The sequence below is a fragment of the Xenopus laevis genome, chromosome 1L (genome assembly GCF_017654675.1).
Source record: "Xenopus laevis strain J_2021 chromosome 1L, Xenopus_laevis_v10.1, whole genome shotgun sequence".
In the NCBI taxonomy this organism is placed as follows: domain Eukaryota; kingdom Metazoa; phylum Chordata; class Amphibia; order Anura; family Pipidae; genus Xenopus; species Xenopus laevis.
This window is the reverse complement of record NC_054371.1, coordinates 101,751,800-101,775,101: the sequence shown is the minus strand read 5'-3', so window position 1 is coordinate 101,775,101 and position 23,302 is coordinate 101,751,800. Positions and strand designations below refer to the sequence as shown.

The 23,302-nt window shown below is 36.6% G+C and overlaps 1 protein-coding gene across 2 annotated transcripts in view; it reads right to left on the bottom strand.

Annotated features, from left to right (window-relative positions):
* ankrd24.L (ankyrin repeat domain 24 L homeolog) overlaps positions 1 to 23,302 on the bottom strand; it is a 43,181-nt gene that overhangs the window by 2,812 nt on the left and 17,067 nt on the right. For both annotated transcript variants that reach the window (XM_041561163.1, XM_041561167.1), the window contains 15 exons: positions 21,301 to 21,365; positions 20,459 to 20,516; positions 18,621 to 18,691; positions 18,419 to 18,525; positions 18,011 to 18,311; positions 17,698 to 17,781; positions 16,708 to 16,890; positions 12,846 to 13,040; positions 10,231 to 10,428; positions 9,258 to 9,434; positions 8,737 to 8,791; positions 7,694 to 7,776; positions 6,113 to 7,606; positions 1,863 to 2,054; positions 1,703 to 1,768 (listed from right to left, as the gene is read on the bottom strand). In XM_041561163.1, coding sequence (XP_041417097.1) covers positions 1,703 to 1,768; positions 1,863 to 2,054; positions 6,113 to 7,606; positions 7,694 to 7,776; positions 8,737 to 8,791; positions 9,258 to 9,434; positions 10,231 to 10,428; positions 12,846 to 13,040; positions 16,708 to 16,890; positions 17,698 to 17,781; positions 18,011 to 18,311; positions 18,419 to 18,525; positions 18,621 to 18,691; positions 20,459 to 20,516; positions 21,301 to 21,365 — 3,329 coding nt within the window. The remainder of the gene's footprint in view (positions 1 to 1,702; positions 1,769 to 1,862; positions 2,055 to 6,112; positions 7,607 to 7,693; positions 7,777 to 8,736; positions 8,792 to 9,257; positions 9,435 to 10,230; positions 10,429 to 12,845; positions 13,041 to 16,707; positions 16,891 to 17,697; positions 17,782 to 18,010; positions 18,312 to 18,418; positions 18,526 to 18,620; positions 18,692 to 20,458; positions 20,517 to 21,300; positions 21,366 to 23,302) is intronic.

Below are 23,302 nucleotides of genomic sequence, written 5' to 3'. Positions count from 1 at the left end.
TGTTAACATCTACTATTTATATAACATGAGATTCCACAGCCAGCCAAAAGCCATAGATACTTACCACCGCTCTCATAGCTTATTCAGACATAAGTAACAGCAGTACACTTGATGAATTAGAGGGGGCCATAAATCACTTCAATGACAATTTCACCATTATAATGGCTTTCCTAAATGTCCCTCTAGCCATTGGTCTTGTGCGTTTTGTTCTAATAACCTGCTCCATTACACATAATAGGGCAGGATAAAGAGCCTAGACCCCTATACAAATATATGTATTATTTCCAAAAACACAGAATGGTTGAGTCCAAGGATTAAACCTGGTAGCTTGAGGTGGAAGAATGTGTGGAACACATTTTATTAGAGCTATCCTCTATTTCTTATAGTACACTGTTTCTTGTATGTGTTCAGGGCATATACTTTGTGTAGATGTGGGATTCTAATATTATTAAGGTGTTCTCCCATGACACAGTTATCAACATTTTGGAGAAAAAACAGCAGAAATATAAGATCTATAAGGCTGAAGTATGGACAAATGAGTCTTGAGAATTATCTCAAGTCAATGATTATATCAGAGAACTGAGAATTTATATGTCCCCTAGAAATAACTTGAGAGTTGGAACAGTGGAAAGATGAAAGGCTGACTAGAGTATTTCAGTTGGCAGAACACCCAAAATCAGTAAATGCCCCTTTTTATGTGTTTTCTGCCCTTCCAGTTGAAAGGTTAACTAAACAGCCCCCATCTATTTTGGTATGGTATGGAGATCCAAATTACAGAGAGATCCCTCATCCAGAAAACCCAAGGTCCTGTGGATTCTGGATAACAGGGCACATACCTGCACTTCTCGGTGACATCAAATATGTGCCTCTTCTCTTGTTTAACCAATGCCAACTTGGCCAACCTTACTTAACTATCTTAGTTGCCCTCCTTTAGACGCATTCTTACTCTATAATATCCTGTCTGAGCATCAGAGACCAAAACGTCATATTCTACAATAGGCCTTACCAATACCCTTTTCTCCCATGAATTTATACCCCTTCTAATACTGCTAAAAATGTATGTTGTTTGCCCTGGCAGATGATGTGTTTAATTGCATGCTACAGCCAAGTTTATCATCTACTAGTACCCCCAGGTCCGTTAATGCAGTCCCATTAAATGTTTAAGTGACTTGCCTATTTTTACATCTATGACGTATACTTAGCCGCCCAGATTGCTAGATGTATCCATATCCTTCTGCAAAGATTTCAAATCCTCCATAAAATAAATTGTCAATTCGGCAAATGCTAATATTACTTACTAAATAAATTAATGTGCACAAAACTGCTGCAGTTGGATATTTATGATGTATATGTATTGATGGGTAATAATAAAAACAGCAAATGCTTAGATTTGCTCTGATTTCTATGAAGTACTTTGTTAAAAACAATGGGCAAAAGTAAGTGTGTCCTTCTTCATATCATTCAGAAATATACATAGCAGTCTGTACTGCTGATAAATAGAAATGTTTCTAATGATTGCACCCAGCTTATGCTTTTCATATATATTTGACAGAGAATGGAAATGTAAAGTGTTTGTTGTTTCAGAGTGTGGCCTGAAATAAATATGAAAGATTAGGTCATTGGAGTTTGGACAAACCTATTTATCTTTTTTATTATTTGTTCATAAATGCTGTTCAAACATAACAAATCATTTTTTTCTCACCTGCACTGCACAAAGTAGGTGCGTCCTGTATGTATCAATAACTGATTTGTGATATACCTCAGATTCCTAAAAAGTATAAATTAACATCATAGTTACAGGAGCAAAAAAGAAGTACATACTGTATATATGTCATACCGTACCTTATTAACTGGGAACTTACTTTATGTTTTTGTTCCATGGTATTAAGTTTGTGCTGCAAACTCGTTATTTCCTTTTGCATTCTATGCTGGTCTTGTTGCTCACCCTTTCTTTGATCTCTGAGTCTCTTCAGTTCATGTTCCAGGCTGGTCTGTTCTCCTTGTCTGTTCAAAGATTCTTTCAAGACAAGAACTTCTTGGGATAATTCTGAGATCTAGAAACATTTAAACAAGTGTCTTAAGTATAAATGTACCTAAAGCATCTTGCCAGGTCAGATCTGCCGAGAGAATACTTATACAATGCTTCTTTTTGAAACACAGCAGAAAAAGCAATGCTCTACAATGGGGTACAAACTGATAGCTAAATTGCTTCCAACAAATTTACTAGCTTTAACAACATATTTAATTTTCTTCCTTAGATTCACTTAAAGAATCACTCTCATATAAAATCTTTCCTATAAAGACATAAGAAAAAGAATGGCAACCCGCCTCTTGAAGTAAAAATAACTGTTTATTCGACCATTAAAAAAATAGTTGGTAGCTTGAGTGCATAAGACGCCTAATGCGTTTCAGGAACACCCCTTAATCATAGGCTTAAACGAGGTGGCTGTGAGCTACCCTTTAATACATTCAATAACACCGCCATCTATAGGACAAATAACAAAATACATTTAAAACTGGTATCATAAAACCAAATCAAAAATTTAATGGCAGAGGGAACCCCCGACGGTAGGGTCGGACCGGGGGGCCAGGGGCCCACTGGGACTGTTGACCAGGGCCCCCCCTCCTGTGAATGTTCTGTGCATACTCAAATGGCGCCCCTTCTGCGCGCATGTGCATATGGTGCTGCACGCCGCCGAAGATACTTTTTTTTTAAAAAAAAACTGAGCATCTGGAGAGGGGGTCTGGCCTGGCGGCATCAACATCCATAAAAATTAGCCTGTTGAATTTAAACAGGACTGAAAAAGTAGAGGAAAAATGAGGATGAATATTAAGAAGCAGATTCACTAGCATAAGTTAAAAAATCTAGTATAAGGGCCAAATACTATAATATAGTATGACCAGCTCCATGTTGTAGCTCCCACCCTTCCCAACTACAGTCAGGCGATCCCACTGGTGTCTAGCGAAAATTCACCAGGCGTACCCTTACGAAGTAACACTAGCGAATTTACGCCAGCGTTCATTAGTGAATTTGCGAAGTAACGAAAATGCCCAACGCTAGCGAATTGACGCTAGCGTTTGGCGCTTCGGCACTTAGTGAATTTGCCCCTTAGTCCCTTTGTAAAATGTATAATGAAGCAATAGAATTCTTAATGAATCAGATGAAAATTGAGCATAGGACTGGCCAGATATGGGATGACTTTGACGTTGTTGGCCAGCTTAAATATATTGCAATATATGGACAAACAATCCCTGTTTTGTTTAAAGGGTAAGGCATTTTTCAGTAGCAGTATGCACAAAATGTCTCTGTCTTAAATATATTGATAATGGGTTGAGTGCAGAGGACTCTTGTGTTTGACTATATGTATTTTGTGGTCACAGCCTCATTGCACCCCCGCCTAATGGTTTTAAAAATTAGTGGTGAGCACAGCTTTCCCTTGTTTGTTATAGTTATACAGGAGCAGTGACCAGCTCCTTGTTGTAGCTCCCACCCTTCCCAGCTATAGTCAGGTGATCCCACTGGTGTCTAATAAAAGGGCAGCCAAGTTTGGGAGTTTTACTTTGAAAGCAGCAAGTAAGTTGCAGGTAAAACCTAGTCCCTTTGTAAAATGTATAATGAAGCAATAGAATTCTTAATGAATCAGATGAAAATTGAGCATAGGACTGGCCAGATATGGGATGACTTTGACGTAGTTGGCCAGCTTAAATATATTGCCAGCAGTATAAGAGGATACTGAACTGGACATAAAACCTGATTTGCGATGGTAGAAAAATATTCTGTAGAATACAATGGAACAGTGAATTCATGCAGATTAAGGATGCGGGGGGATCCAATAGGAGCGGGTTACGTCACTATGCGACATGGAGTTGTAATTTCGCGCCTTTTTACTATGTATATAATGGTGGTTTATACTTGTATTTGTGACTTTGACAAAGGCTGGGACGCTGCCGAAACGTTAGTTTTCTAGAATAAAATACTTAATATTTTCATAAGCCCTGTGAGTGCGGTCTCTGCTTTGGAAGATTATATATATATATTTTTTTTATATATATATATTACTATAATGCAAATATATATCAAATTATGTATGAGACATCCCACCTCGAGTTCAGGCCCATAGTGGCACATGTATTTAGTTTTAATATCCAGAAGGCTTCCCTGGAGTTTAAGGTTCTTAAAAGATCGCCTCCTCTAGCCAGGGTCATGACTTTCTCTATAACTTGTACTTTTAAGTCGTTAGAACCCCTGTTTGTACAGTCTTTAAAATGTCTACCGAGTGGGGAGTTAGTAGTTTCTTTTTCAATAGAGTAGATATGTTTTCTGATCCTACTCTTGAGGGAATGAAAGGTGTGGGCCAACAGATTGTTTATGGTAATTTAAACATTCCACTAAATAAACTACACCCTTGGAATTACAGTTGCCATAATGTCTCATCTTATATTCTTTCTGTGTGACATTTGATTTAAAAGTGACACTTTTGGTTATAACTTCAAGTTTTACATGTATTTGCTCCACATGGGTAAGTACCATCCGTATGAAGCCAATTAGATTGAGAGGTAGACTTGGAAGAGAAGGTTATCATACTAGGAGCCAATTTGTTGGCTAGAGTGGATACTTTCCAGGAAACAAGATTGATGGGATGGATTCGCAGTATGTCATTTAACTTCAGGTCAGTATATAGGATTGGAAGAAATTGTTTGACAATATAACAAATTTTATTAAATTCCAGGGAATATTCAGTAAAGAAATACATTTTATAATTCAAATCTTGCTGACGCTTATCTTTTCTAGTGTGAGATGAATTTGGTAATAGATGTGCTTGATGCATTGTGTTTTTGGATTAGCCTCTGGCCTTTAGTCTCTTTTTCCATTGTGTAGATTGTTCTTTAAATAACTCTATGTAAGAACAATTTGCGATACCTAATGAACTGTCCATATGGGATGCTGTTAATAGTGTGTTTAGGATGGCAACTGCTAGCTCTCAATACCATGTTTCCTGCCATTGGTTTTATAAAAACTTTGGAGGTAATAGTGCCAGTGACTGGGTTACCTTGGAGTGTGACATCCTGAGAGTCAATTACAGTTTTATGATGTGACATGGAAAATTGCAAATTAAGATCATTGGAATTAATAAGGTGAAAAAAAAAATGTTGGAGTGATTCAATGGGCCCCCTCCAAATCATAATCAGGTCGTCTATATAGCAACCGTACCAAATAATATTATCCCGGTAATGGTTCAGAATCCAGATCCCCAAAGACGTTGAATCACTCCCACCAACTCATATAGAGATTGGCATAGGAGGGGCAAAGGATCGCCCCATCGCAGTTCCACGTCTTTGGAGAAAGAACTGATGGTCAAACAAAAAAAAAGTTGTGGTTGAGTAAAAAACCTAATGCTAGATTTGTAAAGTTATTGGCAAAAGTGTCACTTTTAAATCAAATGTCACACAGAAAGAATATACGATGAGACATTATGGCAACTGTAATTCCAATGGTGTAGTTTATTTATTGGAATGTTTAAATTGCCATAAACAATATGTTGGCCTCAGATTTCGTTCCCGTTTTAACTTATGCTTGTGAATCTGCTTCTTAATATTCATACCTATTTTTCCTTTTTCAGTCTTGGTTAAATTCAACAGGCATTGATATACAATTAATAATCATTTTACAGATGATGATGTAGTTGGGGGTTCCCTCTGTCACTAAATTTTTTATTTGGTTTTATGACACCAGTTTTTAAATGTATTTTGTAATTTGTCCTATAGATGGAGATTTCTGGATAATGTATCCCATATCTGTATTTGTAGTTTATACTTAGTTTATACTATATTTATAAACTTCTAACAGGTGCATTTAGGGAAACTAATAATAAAAGAAAATAGAAATGGAAAATACAGTCAACAGAGGAGCTGACTACACAAGACATAATTTTCTGAATATCTGACTGATTGGCCTGTAGCCATTTTGACTTATTAAACATGAGAACTGGAACAGAGGTTCTGGCTCCAAAGTTCTGATTTGCTTACTCCTCATACAAAACAACTTTTTGTATTTTATAAAAAACATAGTTGCGTGTGCTTGGTTTAGGTACATTATATTGGTCCTACATACCCTTTGTTCCTTTTCCCCAGGAAGCTCTGACATCACATGGCCTTTCTCCTGTATGTGTTGCATCTGCCCTGTCACAATTTCCAGCTGTTTCTGCACTTTCTCCAGTTGCTCCTCAGCTGCTTGTTTCTCACTTTTCATAAAAAGAGCCTCCCTCTGAACCTGAAACACTTCTACACTTGTTCGCTCATGGCGTTTGCTTAGTTCACTCAGTTTCTGTGTCAAAGATGTCACCTCATTCTTCAATGCTTCTGTTGTTTGATCTGCAGCCTGTACAGCATCTAATTCATGTTGCAACTTCTCTGTTTCCCGTTCCCTGCTCTGTAGTTTTTGCTCTAGTTGTCTCACTTTAATCTTCAGGTCCTGCATCTCACAAGTTAGCGATTCTTGCTCTTGACGATGCACCTGTATGGGTACTGCATTCTCACGAAGGGTTTTCAGTTCCTGCAGAGCATTAGAGAGATGTTCCTGTGTCTGTTCCAACAATTCTTGTGTTTGATGCAAGGATCCTTTACCTGCATTTTGAGTCTTAGATTTTTCTAATTGATCCCGTAACTCTTGTGCTTCTTTCTGCAAAATATCTTTCTGTTCACACAAGTATTGCATCTCTTTGTTCTCTTCTACTTGCCTGTCTTCTCTCAACTTTTTTAGTTCATCCTCTCTTTGTTTGCAAAGAGCTTCCAGAGTTTCTCTTCTTTTCTTTTCACTCTGAACTAAACCCACTGCATCTTCAAACTCCTCTTTTAGTTGCTGAATCTGTTGGTCCCTTTGAAATAATATCTCCAAAAGCTCTTTCTGCTGCTCTTGGTCCTCAGCAATGTCTCTACATTCCTTATACTTTTGGTTCTCATCACCTTTTACTATGCCTTTATTTGCATCTTCTGTGCTAAGAATTCCCATTTCAATTTGTTCCTTAAGTCCCCTTACTTCTTCTTGCAATGTTCTACATTGTTCCTCCTTTTCCAGCAGTTTTTCCAAAACCTCGTCATTTTGTTTGTACTGCTTTTTATTTTCACAAAGTATTTGAACTTCTTCTTGTAGCTGCTTGCACCTCTCTTCACTCTCCTGTAGCTTTTTCAGGTCTTTCTGCATATCTTTGCATTGACTTTTATAGTCCTGCAGCTTCTTTAATTTCTCCTCCAATTCATTACATCTTTTCTCACTCTGTAGCAGCATATTTGCTTCCACCATATTTTGCAGTTCCTCCTCATTCTCAAAATGCTCAAGATCCTTTGTGTTCTCCTGCTTCTTAAATGATTGTTTCAAAGCTTCTTGTTCAATTTGGAGCTGTTCATAAGCCTCAAAAGGAATCAGTTTGCAAGACGGAGATGACAGTTGCTCTGTGGAACTTTGCAAAAGATGCAATTCGTTCTGGGTTTCTTTGAGCTGCTCTTGCAGAAGCATATATTGACTCTGAAGGGAGTCATACAAGATGAGTGGAATAAAGTCTGCAGAACTTTCCATATCACTTTCATCGCGCTCATAATTCTCAAGTATCTGAAAGGACAAAATTAGCTATCTATTGAATTTCAGTCCATTTTGTTAAAAAAGCTTACCTTTTTTTTTTTTTTATCATGTACTCACCTGTATTTTATCTTGCAACTCCTGATTTTCTGCCCTCAGCTTCTGCATTTCTTTCTTTAGGTTGCCTATTTCCTGTACAGACCCTGCATAAATATCAAATATATATTTTATATAAATACTGTAGCTGAAGACATAAAACAGTCAAAATATTTTACATGTAAAAAAACTACAAGTTATATTTTGAGGTCTGTAATAGTTTCATTCATTGTTTACTCTATGCAAGTGTGGTATCATTTTTGTTCATGTACCTAAGCTGATTTTTGGACATTTGGTAAAAAATATTAAATGAAGTAAAGATTTGTGCTTTGATAATTGTGTGTACTAAATTTCTACCTTCAGAATAACTAATGCAATTGTTAAGCCAATTGATGAAAATGTAACCATTGTGAACTCCTAACATAGAAGGCTGGCAAGCCTGGTATGAACTTTTTCTATATTTTAGACATTTGTGATTTTAAAGGAAGTCCAACATTTAAGAAAAAAGGTAGAACTACTAGAAACCCCTGTACTGGACTGACATATAATTTTCCCACACTTGAAGGTGTAAAACTAGTTCTGGCCTTAAGTAAAATGTCTACCACATGGCCCCAAAAGATGTTGGGCCTTCAATCCATCAAATAAAGAACAACTGGGCCGTGCATCTGCCCTAAGAAACAAGAAAAAATCTTTAAAAAAACAGTTGGTGCCCAGGATACTTGCTTTACGATATAAGATAGGCAGGGACTCCAAACAAATAAGATATCTTTAAAAATTATCCCTTGTTTTTCTTTTGAAAAATTGCTTTCTGTACCCACTTAGGGAAAATTGACACTTGAAGGATTAAATAATTCTGACAATTACGCTACTATATTCACAGCTTGTTATAATATAATATATTTTCACCTATAAGAACTTTATAGATATGTCTTGTTATTTTTCATTTATGATTGCTGTTTGAATAGTATTTATTTGTTTGGGACGTTAGCATCTATACCTAGAATTTGTATATCAAACTAAAATTGTGAGACATGGTTCTAAATTGCAGTAGAGAGAGAGACACATACCGTTTTCATAATCTGTTTGTATAGCAGTATCATCCTCTGATAACTCTGTAACATCCTAGGATAAAAAAAAATCTGTCAGTAAATGTTATACCCCAATTTACTAGTAGGGTGAAAATATATTTCCTAGGTCCCAAAGGGGTATAGAATGATTAAAGGGGTAGTTCACGTTTACATGAGAGGGAAACTATAACCCTAAATAAATGAGAGTTTCTACAAACAAAAAATCACCATACATATGTTAAACACTGTTTCATAGACATAAAGCTTTTTCATGAAATATATTTTTTTTGTAGTACCGTTACAGTATATGCCATTATATAATATATAATCATATGAGCACTGTGCTTACACACAAACCAAGACAATGCATGCATGATGTGTTACATCAGCCAATAAATAGGCAAAGTTCTGTCCTTTACTCACACACTTCTTTCTGTTACAGTTAGAGCCTTCTATATTTTATGTTAGGGTAGCATACAGAGCATCAGAAAAAGGAGAGCTGATACCTTCCTTTAACTGACCTGTTGGAAATGCATTTGATCTTGGCAAGAATCAGGTTCCAAGGTAATATAATGTTCCTGCAGGGAGTCAGCATCAGGCGCAATATTAGTTTGGAAGTTCAGTATTTCAGTAAGTTCACTGTGATCAGAGATGATATCTTCCTGGGCAAGTGAAGCATTCTGCTCAGCGCATGGATCCTGCAGAAAAGGAAAATGGTTGTAGTAAACTTAAAGAGCGACCGGTTCAAAAGAGGTATTAACGGAAATATATGGAAAAACTGAAAAACCAAGTTTGAATGGGGGGGGGGGGGAATTCCAACATCTATTGTCTGCCACATACAATGATGTTTTAGCACCTCTCCCTGAAAAGGTTTAATAACACATCAAAACTCCAGTCTTGCTAATACAATCAACACCTAATTTAATGATATCATTGTGGATTATGATAAACAGATTATGCTGATTGGAGCAACATTCCAGAGGATATATATTCTCGAAGGAAGATTTACAAGTTATTCTGAATTGAGAAAGCCAGTAGGACGACTGGTGAACGATCTTCAAGGAGAAAGCACAGCAAGTCCAGTTGATTTGACTTATTTCTACAGATATACCGTGACCTGGATGATTGAGAAACTTCACAATCAAATGTATCCACCATATATCTACAGTATAATTCAGTGTCTGAATGTTTGCATTGTACTGCCAAATGCTTACAGCAAATAACTGCTACCATATGCATATGTTATCTGATACACTAGAAAATATAATTTTGGTCACACTTACAATATTCACAGTTCTGATAAGATGTGAGAGAGAAAAAAAATGTTGCATGAGGGTGGGAAAAAAATGTTGCATGAGATCTGCAGGATCCAGTGGCTTTCTCTTACACTGAAGTGTACAACATGAAAAACTTAAAATGAGAGGAGAATGGGGAGCAGCATAAGTTAGTGAGACTGGAAAAGAAGTCATGGTTAGCTGAAAGTTTATTACTGACCTGTAAAATTGTTTTGTCATCTTTGTATTCATCAGTTTCATATGTGACCTGGAGTTTCTGCTCCTCAGAACAAGGGACACTTTCATCTTCAAGCAAATCTTTACCCTGTTTCTTATCATGTAACGTTTTATTTATCTCAGGATCAGAAACACTTCCATCTTCCTTGTCTGGTGGATCAATTTGCTCACTATTGGCACCCTGTAACAATGGTGCAGTCAGTTTGAGATTAATAACAGGGCAACAATAAGGCTCATTTACTAATATAAGTATGTGTCTTAATATCATATACCTATTCAACCCAGGCAAGGTGCATATATAATTCGATACAGCAGCTAATTACTAGCCAGCATTAATGGAGGTGTCCACACTTGTTTTAATTTGCCATATATACCCATACCAATATGGGACTTAACCTCCAAATGCAATTCAAGCAATATTAGATAACCAATGGCCATGCAAAAGTAAGTGAATTAAAAAGCAATATTTATTTTCACCATGCCAGAAATACTAAAACCATTTAAAATAAGCAGCGCTGCTTAGGGGGTAGGGATCCCAATACCCCGAGTAATTCTCACTATTAAATACAATTGAATAAAGGGAACTGCGTGCACGCTGTTGGTAGAAACCGCCAAATTGTTCCCAATTATAACGAATTTTTGGGCGGTACACAGTGCATCAATCTAGGTAAATCCATGAATGGATGTTCATGTAGGGAGGATAGCGATGTGCCGTCACATCTGACATCTAAATGTGAAGATATCCGAAGTGGTATGTGTCGCCAATAAGGTGCTTAATTCTGTGGCGAGAGAGATAGTTGGACCCACAGGGTTAATCAATAGTATGCTTTGCAGTATGTGGGAGCGGAGCCGGTGTGGGGTTGAATATTTAATGCCCGATGTAGTTCGTGCTGTATTATATAAACGTTCAGCACTGGAAGTGATTATCAGTAATGTGCATCCAATGGGCATCAAAGTCTCACAGCCTTGGTGATGTAGCAATCGCTACACAATCATGTTCATCCGACCATGCTGTGGCAGACTGCTGTTTGAATAAGAAAATGTACTGACCGTGGCTGATCACATCCCACACCGGATACTCAATGCTCGATGCTCACATCTGGACCCCAAATCCACTTGTTCCACTGTTGCGCATCGTCCTCAGGAGAAGAGGGATTCCAATATTCCCCGTGCTGCGCTGTACCTCGACAGCTGTTTGGCCACTAACTGCGGCTTTGTCAAGAGGGTCTTGACAAAGCCGAAGTTTGATTCACTGTGTACCGCCCAAAAATTCGTTATAATTGGGAACAATTTGGCGGTTTCTACCAACAGCGTGCACGCAGTTCCCTTTATTCAATTGTATTTAATAGTGAGAATTAATCGGGGTATTGGGATCCCTACCCCCTAAGCAGCGCTGCTTATTTTAAATGGTTTTAGTATTTCTGGCATGGTGAAAATAAATATTGCTTTTTAATTCAATTACTTTTGCATGGCCATTGGTTATCTAATATTGCTTGAATTGCATTTGGAGGTTAAGTCCCATATTGGTGTGGGTATATATGTGTCTTAATAGCTGGAGTTTGCAAATTAGCATTTGTACAAATGCTAGTAGCAATTTATGCAAATGCCTATAAAATATTACCATGTGAATTACATTAATGAACACTATTTTTAAATGCCCTATGTGCAAATCATGGGTTAAGCTATAGTAAAATATGCATGTGACACTTATCTATATATTTTAAAAAACCTTGTAAAGCGCTAGTAAAGAGCAACCATATTACAATAGGATGTACACTTTAGGGGTGATTTATTATGTGCAGAACCATATCTAATGTGCAAAAAACAGATGCAATCCACCACATTTTTTGTTTTTTGTATCCTGCAAGGGAACCCTGAAAAGTAGCTGCTGGTCACTTTGCCAGAATGGCACACACATAAATACAGTGCTGCCTGCATTCAGCACTGTATTCAGGACATGCTCTATGACTGGAGAAAATTAGATTGCAGCAATAAAAGGAACACCATACTGCTTAGTTAACATTGCTGCTCCTTATATTTGGAATGCCATTCCTGAATCTCTCCAGAGAGAATGTTTTCAGAACTAAACTCAAAGACTACCTCTTGGAGCACTTGCATAACACCTGAACTGGGAACTGGCACATATGGCAGTGTCACACACTGTAACCTACAGCACTTAATATCCCTCTGAATTGTGTATGTAAGTTACCCTCCCATTTAGACTGTAAGATCTACGGGCTGGGACCTCCATCCTTTTATCTCCTTGACAGTAAGCACATAATCTGTATTGTAACTATATTTGATATTCATGTGTATTGTATTTATTATTACAATGACCTCCTGTTTGTTCTACTAAATTATTATTCTGCTATACAGGGCTTTGCCCTCAAGGAACACTATGCAAATAAAATTATACATATGTATGTACAGTATATACTACATGTTAAAAAATAATTAAAACCTTATTGGTTGTTATTGGCAAACACACATTTCACACCTCTTTCCTTACCTAATCACTACTGAGTTTAACAGATAGATTACTCAAGAAAGGATATGATGCAAAACCCACTTCAAGTATTTAAATATATGTTGTGGCACCTTCATCTGCTGGTCATCTTCTTCTGCTGCCTCCTGTTCCTCATGGAAATGTATGTTTTCTTTTTGAGAGACATTTTTCACAATATTCTGATGACTTCTATTGCTTTCTTTATGAATGGTATGTAAACTTTGTTTCTCAGATATACTGATGTTCTCCTCAGTGGTCACTATAACACTTTCTTCCAGTTTGATACCCTGTGAGAGAGAACCATAGAAGATTAACAGAGGAAATATATCAGCATTGTAAATGAAAATATCACAGTTACTAATTCATATTTTCATTTATAAAGGAGTAAACTCTCACTTTAGCCCTTTGATAAATATGCATATATACATAACATAATGTGAATTATAGCAATCTATGTTTTTATATGCTTCTAAGTGACTAAAGTAATTTATAAAGTAGGCATTATCAGTACACAATGCCTTGCATAAGACTTCAGGTCATTGATTCAAACTCTCATTTCATAATATAGCAAATTATACAATTACATTTTCTTCTGTGATCATTTTACTGAAACTCAAAGAAAAGGGAAATGTTCTGTTTGTAAAAGTATTAATAAAGAAGTAATAATAAAACAATATATTATTATTATTATAATTATTACTGTATTAAAATTACTTCTAAAGCAAAAATAGCTTTAATTGTAAAGTCAATTCACCTCCGCCCTACTGCTTAGAAGTGATTTTGTCCTATTGTTTCATATACGTTGTTCAGTTTAGCAGTTTATGTTAGTCATAAGGGGCATGTGTTCAGCAACATAAACTAAGTATAGCATAGGTATAATGGCCCCTCTAGGGGTTTGTTACATTTTTTTATGAAATATGTCATGTTGTAAGGCTCTTCTAGTCCTAGATCCTAGATCAGTGCTATCCAACTCTTTCCATGTAGTGGGCTAAGTAGTTTATAACTACATGTTTGTGGGCTGGATTATACCAAATTAAAGTCAGACACAGCAAAACCCATTGTAGTCAGGGGGGCCATAGAGGGTCATATCTAGCCAGTAGGCCTTCAGCTAAATAGCCCTATTAGAAACTTATAAAATAAAGGTAGGAGTAAGCTCCAGTGAGCTCTATGGGAAAACAATGGTCAGTGGACTTTCAAGTACTTTTGAATGAATCATCTCCTTCGTTTAAGTCCTCTATTTGTATTATACACACATGCACAACATACAAATAAATAAATGCAAATAAACAAGTTTCAGTTCATGTCAAATGGAAAGGGTATTTTTCTTAGTTTTCCCGACATTTTTTCCGTGAATAGAACATTTCTTTTAAAACGTAGTTCACCTCCTAAACACTTTTTTCAGTTCACTAGTTTTCAGATAGTACAAATGAAAATTGCTTTGTATTTTTTTATTTTTAACTGCTTTTCTAAAATTTCAGTTAATGTTCATTTCTCTGGGATTTCAAGCAGATGGCTCAGTAATCCAGATGCACACTCTGTACAATTACAATCAGCTGCATTATTTGATACATTTCTCAGCAGCGCCTGATTTTGGGCTGAAGATAATAAATGTCAAATTAATGTATCAAATTATTACAGTTTTCTTAATGCGTGACCATCCTCCTCCCAGAGCGGCTCCCGGAAGATATAAGAAGGTGAAAAAATTGAATATAAGGAAAAAGGTTCAAAATAAAAAGATACTGAGAACATTTTATTTTGTACTTCCAAAAATGGAAATGTTTATGCACTCTGAAAGCTCCATAGCTTGCTAAGAATCTTTTCTGCCCATAATTCAATTTTGTCCCTTTTAATGTAACATTTTATAATTTTTTTACATAACACATTGCTATCCACAGTATGTATTACAAATTTCTTGAGTTAAATATAACTATATTATACATAACTGGTGAGCTTTAAACTGGTACGGTATACAAACTAACCATGTTTCCTGCCTGCCTTTATGCACTTTATTAACTACATGGAGTGAAGTTTGGACTTCATTATCGATTCTAAAATAAACCATACTTTGACTGAAACTTGCATTGAAAAATAGATTTTATTTATATCAGATTTTATTCGATGGTCAAGTTCCATTACCCCACATGTAATAAAAGGCACAAATCTAACCCAGGTGCAGCAACCAATAAGATGTTTGCTTTTAAGCAGGTGACCAGTAAATGCCATGTTCCGATTGTTTGCTATACATAGGTGATTAGACATGTACATTAGCCTTTACTTTATTCTCAAAAGGAGTCTGATTTATCAAAAATCCATTTTCAAGGTTGTAATGTTTATATTATGGGCCAGATTCGATTTGGTGAGAAAAAGTTTATCATGTGATTCAATTCAAGGAAAAAAAAAATTTCTCCTAATTCAATTCCAGTTTTTTTCCCCCATGCACTTCAATAGAGTTTTCAAGTGATAAACAGGGAGAAACATTTTTCTGAATTTGCATCACAAATTGAATCTCATCCATGATTTTTCACAAGATAAACCCTTTTCTCACTGAACTGAATCTAAATCTGGCCCAATGTGTGTTCATATACTAATAAACATGCTCAGGTAAAAATGTGAAAAAACAACTTGAATGCTGTAAAATCACATTCTACCCATCAATGAGTGCCAAATTGTAAATTACTTTCAAAGCCTGAATTGAAAAATAGCTTTAATTTTGCTAATACAACTCCCATTGACTTCTACATGAACCTGGCAGCTTTTAGATGCCAAATGTTAAAGTTCAAGTTTTCAAATTTTTTGCATTTAAAAATGTAAGTTTCAGAAACTCGAATTAGAATTCACAGTTTTTGCTGTAAAAAATACGTGAATTGCAGTGAAATGTTGAATTCAAATGTTTAGAAATCTGCTCCATAGTAAAATATTTTTCTTTAACCAGAACAATACTTATATGTTATTATAAGTTACTTTGAATATACAGGTATGGGATCCGTTATCTGGAAACCTGTTATCCAGAAAGCTCCAAACTATGGAAAGGCCGTCTCCCATAGACTCCATTTTATCCAAATATTCCAAAGTTTTAAAAATGATTTCCTTTTTCTCTGTAATAATAAATCAGTACCTTGTACTTGACCCAAACTAAGACATAATTAATCCTCATTGGAAGCAAAACCAGCCTATTTGGGTTTATTTAATGTTTATATGATTTTCTAGTAGACTTAAGGTATGAAGATCCAAATTATTGAAAGATCCATTATTCGGAATACCAAGGTCCCGAGCATTCTGGATAACAGGTCCCATACCTGTATTTGTATTGCCAGAGGACCTAAAGAAGGTCAGCTATGCATTTGCCAGACGTAGTAGAATTAATCAAGTTAAAATGGTCTCTACACATTTTAAAGCATGCACTATAGATGTTTGCTTAGCTTTCATTGTGCTCTTTTGGCTACTAGCTGACTCATCATAGTCATTACTGGTACATTTTTCACTTACTGTTAGCTGTTTCCCACATGATTTCTTATAACTGTATCTATTTATATATGCCTTTTTTGCATTACATTTTTATGGATAACATTGACTTTGCTTTTTATGTGTTTCTAAGGTTTTTATATTTCAGTAACCCAAAAACTAAAAGCCAGGTGGAGGAGATATTATTAGGATAATATCTACTCTACCAAATCACCTACTGTAAAAACTATAAGTCCATTCAAGCTTTCTAAAAATGGTGGTTTTCAAAAGATGAGCTTAAGTAAGCATTATATATGTCATTTTAAGGCAGTTTCCTTTCTTGATGTTACTGACCTTTCACTAAACAATTGTTATTCTTAATGGATTTTCTTTGTATTTTGTATAGTGCATTGCACTTGTCCTTTCTGTCTGTACAAACTGTCAATGACTTGTGTTTGTTACAAAGCCCTGATGCAGAATAAATTACTACAGCGATAAAATCTTGCAACTTGCCTCATCTCGTCCTTCAGAAATGACTGCTAGGTCCTGTCCTACAGAGTCAGGGACACATTGTTCTTGAGCTGTGGATGTGATTGGCTCTTGGTTGTTTGAGTTGAGCTGTTTTTTGAGTGCAACAGTTTCCACTTGTAAAACAGGAGTACCTGCCTTGTGGGTAGAGGGTTTTGGCTCTTTACTCTGTAAACATATGAACACAACATAATAAGAGATCAGTATATGATAAATGTGGAGTCAAGTTTAATTAATAAATTACATCATTATATATAAAAACACCCAATTTTGACATATAGTTTATTTTTATTGTGAGTTTCAAACACAATTTTTTGCTACAAATATTAAGGGGGAAATGTATTAAGTCCAAAAGAATTTGCACAAATGAGAATAAAAAGTTGCATTTTGCAATGCAATATTCTTCATTTGTTTGTTTCATTACATACACTGCGCACTGACCCAACTATAAAATTAACAATCTTTCTTACAGTTAGAAATGGTTGTTAAACATTTTCCAGGTTCGTAAAAAATTATTTTAAATTCATGCAAAGGAAAATTTGTTCCTGCAGATGAATACATTTTCACATTGCGACTATTTTTCCCTTTGCCTACTTTTATTACATTACTCCACATATGAGATAATATAAGATCATTAATACCCAGGCATTCTAGTACATGTACATTTGTAATTCATTCTAGGTTGTTAGAGAAGACTAGATAAAATAAAGCATTATTCCTAGTTGGGGTCTCAATAATTTATGACATAAGATTGCAACTCAGAGCATTTACTTGTTTCCATTAACTGTCCTGGCAGTATTATTGCTTTAGCCAATATCTGGGGGCAATTCCCCATCAATAAAACGTGTCCCAGTGTTGCAGCATATGCTTTTCTTAAAGATAATATGACACTAGTTAGTTATTAGCTTTATTGGTCTTTAACAAGTGTATAACTCCATTTAACATAGAGGATGCTTTAAGAGTCATGTTGTATACCTTTCTTTCTGGTTTCACCCGACTTTTCTCTCTTCCTCTTTCACTCTTTTTTTCTTTGGAATCCTGGGTAAGAGGCATTGGAGGCTAAAGCAAAATGTAATTTTAACACAGAAATAGAGACTCTGCATTAGCAAAACTGTACAAGTTAGTAATAAGGAATATTATGTTTTATTGAAATGCGGTGCTAAAACATAACATGTATAATATTATTTATGGTATAATGTAGAGTAGTCATTTAGTGACTGTTTCATGAAAAGACTGAAAAATATAGGCATGGACTACGCAGTTAAATTGATGGACTTGGCATAGTTACCTGCTTAGATGCAGTAGGTGGTGCAGGAGCTTTCCTCTTCTTAGCAATACAATTTGTATTCTTACTTTGTGACTCGTTGGAATTTCCCTTAATTTGTTTGGTGATAAGTTCCTGATGCACATCACTTTTGACCTGTGAGGTACCTTGTAGGATTTTCTGCATATGGCTAGTTCCTCTAGCTTTGCTATAATGCAGAGCATCATGCCCCATTGAATCCAGTAGGCTGATCTCTGCCCCAGCCCTTAGAAGAAGCTGAGCAGTGTGAGTGCTGCCCGCTTCACAACACAGCATTAGGGGTGTCCTACAGAACAGAAGTAAATCTGTATATATTATCACTCAGGATAATTAAGTGATTAAACAATGATGAAGTGATGTAGAAAGTATCTCAACTTACTAAATATAACTTACCGACCTTGAAGGTCCCTACTGTTAACGTCAGCTCCTCTCCGCAAAAGTAGCTGGCACATATCCCCATAGCTCATTTGGGCAGCCAAAGAGAGGGCAGATAAGCCATCCTGCACATATAGAAAAGGCACAGGAGTGATAAACTGGTAGCAATCAGCCAGTTTTGAAATATAGATTTAGACTTGACTTTTCCATTGTAACTTACTTCATCTATCTTGTTGATGGGAACCTGAAAGTCACACAGGATTTCAGCACAGGTAAGATTTCCACTGACAGCTAAACGTGGAAGTAAAAAAATAATACATGAGAATAATTCATTAGCTATTTAAAAAGGTAACTTGTTACTGTTGCAAAAAATATATGCATGTGGTTTGTCAGCATCCACCTTACTTTAGTATGCAGAACAATTTTGAGTGTCAGCTCAAAGAAAGATTATCAGTAAGCTGGAGAAGATGCAAAGATGCACATCATGTGGGAAAAATGAAGGGGACAATTAAGTTATAATGAAATACTGTCAAAGTTAAGTTGTTTTATCTCCTTAAGGGGCACTTGCAAAATTACTTTGTAGTTGTGCAAATATGTTAGCGAGTATTTCAGATAATGGACAATCTTTTTTTTTTCTCAACAAACTGCATATATTGTATATCCCCCCCTTAACACTAAATACCACACACAGCATTTTCTTCACCAGTGGTTTTCCACCCTTGTGCTCATTGACAGGTATGGAATCCACCTATAATTTTGCACATATTACAGATCCAACCAGTAAATGTACATGTGAGCATTTCTGGGCAAAATGTGCCCTGGCAGTGACTAAAGACATGAGGTGGATACAGGGCCGGCCTTAGGCCTATTGGACCAATTGGGCCCAATAGGGCCCCGCACCTCTGGGGGCCCCGCACCACAGGGCAGCACAGATAATATTTCCCTCAGCGCATGATGCTGCCTGGTCTGCCCCCAACTTTTGAGTCCAGCCCATCCCCAAATCCATAGGTCCAGTCCACCCCCAACTCTGATAAGCCAGCCTATCCCCCAACTCCATAGGTCTAGCCTGCCCCCAACTCTCATAGGCCCAGCTTTCCTCCAACCTTGATAGGCCCTGCCTGCCCCCAATCCAACCAAGCCTGCTCCCAAGCTGAATCGGCCCAGCCTGCCCCAAACTAATTGGCCCAGTCCACTCTCCTATTTCCTCCCTCTCTCTCTTACCCTGTGTGCCCCTATTTCATCCCTCTCACTCTTTTACCTTGTCTGCCCCTTTCCTTTCTATTTTGTGCCTGTATGCCCTTATTTTCCTAAATACTTGGTGTGTCAGTAGCCAGCAACACTTTGTCTAGGGGCCCCGCCAACATGGTCCCAATTGGGCCCCACATTTGATAAGATCAGCCCTGGGTGGATAGTAATTTTTTCTATCTGTGCGACCTTAGCATTAGATAGCAAAGGCACTTATATGTTAAGCAGCTTAAAAGTTTCTTCACTTTGCAAGTGGCAAATCTGCCAACAGGGGGGCTATTATGAATAAACAAGACCTATATATAGGCCAACTGAATGATTCATAGCACAAAAAATATTAACTGGATACACTTTATATTCAATAACTACTGTTTTCATTCAGTAATTAATGAAAGTTACAATTTCCCTTTCTTTTTTAAAAGGTGGATGGGTGTGAAAAGAATAGAAATTTTTTTTTTGGAAATCAGTAAAACCAAATATAAACAGCAGTTCTTACTAAATAGGTAAAAACTATTTTAAACCAAAACAAAGCACTATTGGTTTATCAACCCCTCAACAGAGAATGTACTCAGTGTTCACAAAATCACACTTCATGTTATGTAAAACAAATAGACCATCAATTATAAATATAAGTATAAGTTAAGCTAGTTATTCATGGTAGGACCATTATTTTACAATTCTTAGTATATGTAGCAATTTATATATAATAAAAATACATTCATGTAATGAAAAAAATAGACAAGTATAGAGGTACACACAGTAAATACCGTGTACAACATTTCTGATGGTGTTTGGCCTTTAAATATCACTCACCTGCATGGTGGAGTGATGTTCTGCCATGACTATCAGATAGATCCACTGGACAGTCTTTCTGTATAGTAAAAAAATGGCATTATGGAGCAAACTTTAGTAGAAAGCACATGCACATGTAGAGTTAGGATGTCAACAGATAAGTGAGATCAATCAACATATAAAGCTTTCATCCACTCAGTTTTCAGTCATGTTATCAGGGCCCTGCACTTTTTACTGTTTGTAATTGTAACAGAAAAGGCAGCTTAAAGTGAAAAAAAACTTCTGATGTGTCCCCAGAACAGCATGTGCACTGGAAAAAATCTTGCACTTTACAAAAAGTGGTATTAACCTCAATTTTAGATCTGTGGCATCATTGTTAACCTCCAAAGACATTAACTCTATCCTAGAAACTGATCTGTCAAAAATGACAAGAATGAGTAATATGGCTCAAAACTAGAAAGACACCATATGTGGAATATGGATCAGTCCAAATACACAATAGCTAAAACTATTCCCAAAGAAAGTGTTCAATTATCTTTTAAACGTGTGTATTATAAACAAACTGGTCAAACATAAGGAATAGCCCAGATGTAAAAACCACAGGCTTTTGTGATTAAACCCTCTCTTTATTCTGCCCATTAAAAATAATAGGACTGCCTGCCCTTGTGTATCCTCGCATTTAAACATAGGGTGACTATGATTACACATTAAGGCACGCACAATAAAAAGTGGTTTTATCTAATACCCTTAGATAAAACTGCCCAGTGGTCCGCGTTTCTCATTATTGTTTAATTTTGGATCTCTGTATGCAATACTAACTCTACAGCAATGTTATATAATGACGTTGCTTTTGATTTACTAACCTGTAGAATCTTAACAACACACTCTATATGTCCATTCTGTGCAGCAAGATGCAGAGCAGGCTGGCCTGCAAAAATAAAAATATTATTTCTAGTGCATTCTATTAATTAATTTGTAAATATATTTGTATACACAAAATGATAATATAATGATAATACATTGGATAGATGTTGCTGAAAATACACAGAGTTATCCAGACATATTGCAACACATATTTGTAACACCTCATAATCACTATCCAGCCCAATTAATTCCATCCAGGATGTGGCATCCTTGCAACAGGATCTTGACAAACTGGCAATCTGGGCAGCTAAGTGACAAATGAGATTCAATGTTGATGAAAGTAAATTCATGCACCTGGGATGTAAAATATCCAAGCCACTTATACCATTAATGGTACTGCACTAGGCAAATACATTATGGAAAAGGACCTTGGAGTCCTTGTAGATGATAAACTTGGCTGTAGCAAGCAATGCCAGTCAGCAGCATCAAGGGCAAATAAGGCATTGAGCTGTAAAAAAGGGGCATTGATTCACGTCAGGAAGCGGTCAATCTTCCACTTTAAATAGCACTGTTAAGGCCCCATCTACAATATGCTGTACAGTTTTGGTCTCCATCTCTCAAACAGGACATTATTGTATTAGAGAAGGTCCAGAGAAGGGCAACTAAGCTGGTAAAAGGTATTGAATATCTTAGCTATGAAGAAAGACTGGCCAAATTGGGGATGTTCACGCTGGAGAAGAGGTGCTTAAGGGGTGATATGATGACTATGTATAAATATATAAAGGGATCATATAATAATCTCTCTAATGCTTTATTTACCAGTAGGTCTTTCCAGCTGACACAAGGTCACCCATTCCGATTAGAAGAAAAGAGGTTCCGCATAAATATTTGGAAGGGGTTTTTTACAGTGAGAGCTGTGAAGATGTTGAATTCTCTCCCTAAATCAGTGGTACAGGCTGATACATTAGATAGAATATGCCGTACAGTTTTGGTCTCCATCTCTCAAACAGGACATTATTGTATTAGAGAAGGTCCAGAGAAGGGCAACTAAGCTGGTAAAAGGTATGGAAAATCTTAGCTATGAGGAAAGACTGGCCAAATTGGGGATGTTCACGCTGGAGAAGAGGTGCTAAAGGGGTGATATTATAACTATGTATAAATATATAAGGGGATCATATAATAATCTCTCTAATGCTTTATTTACCTGTAGGTCTTTCCAGCTGACACAAGATCAACCATTCCGATTAGAAGAAAAGAGGTTCCGCATAAATATTCGGAAGGGTTTATTTACAGTGAGAGCTGTGAAGATGTAGAATTCTCTCCCTAAATCAGTGGTACAGGCTGATACATTAGATAGCTTTAAGAAGGGGTTGGATGGCTTTTTAGCAAGTGAGGGAATACAGGGTTATGGAAGATAGCTCATAGTACAAGTTGATCCAGGAACTAGTTTGATTTTGGAATCAGGAAGGAATTTTTCCCCCTCTGAGGCAAATTGGAGAGCCTCCAGATGGGTTTTTTTTGCCTTCCTCTGGATCAACTGGCAGTTAGGCAAGTTAAAAAAAAAGTCAAAAGGTTGAACTTGATGTAAGTGTGTCTTTTTTCATCCTAACTTACTATGTTACTATAAGTAGGTAAGAAATAACTGGCACTCAAAGGGCAGGTGCAAGCAGGGACAGTCCCTTGCATTTTTGCCTTCCTCTGGATCAACTGGCAGTTAGGCAGGTTAAAAAAAAAGTCAAAAGGTTGAACTTGATGGACGTGTGTCTTTTTTCATCCTAATTTACTATGTTACTATAAGTAGGTAAGAAATAACTGGCACTCAAAGGGCAGGTGCAAGCAGGGACAGTCCCTTGCATTTTATTAGCAGAAAATGCAACGTTTCAGGGTCAGAACCCTTTATCAAGCATGCTTGATAAAGGGGCCTTACCGCGAAACGACGCGTTTTCTGCTAATAAAATGCAAGAGACTGTCCCTGCTTGCAAGGGACTTTCCCTGCTTGCA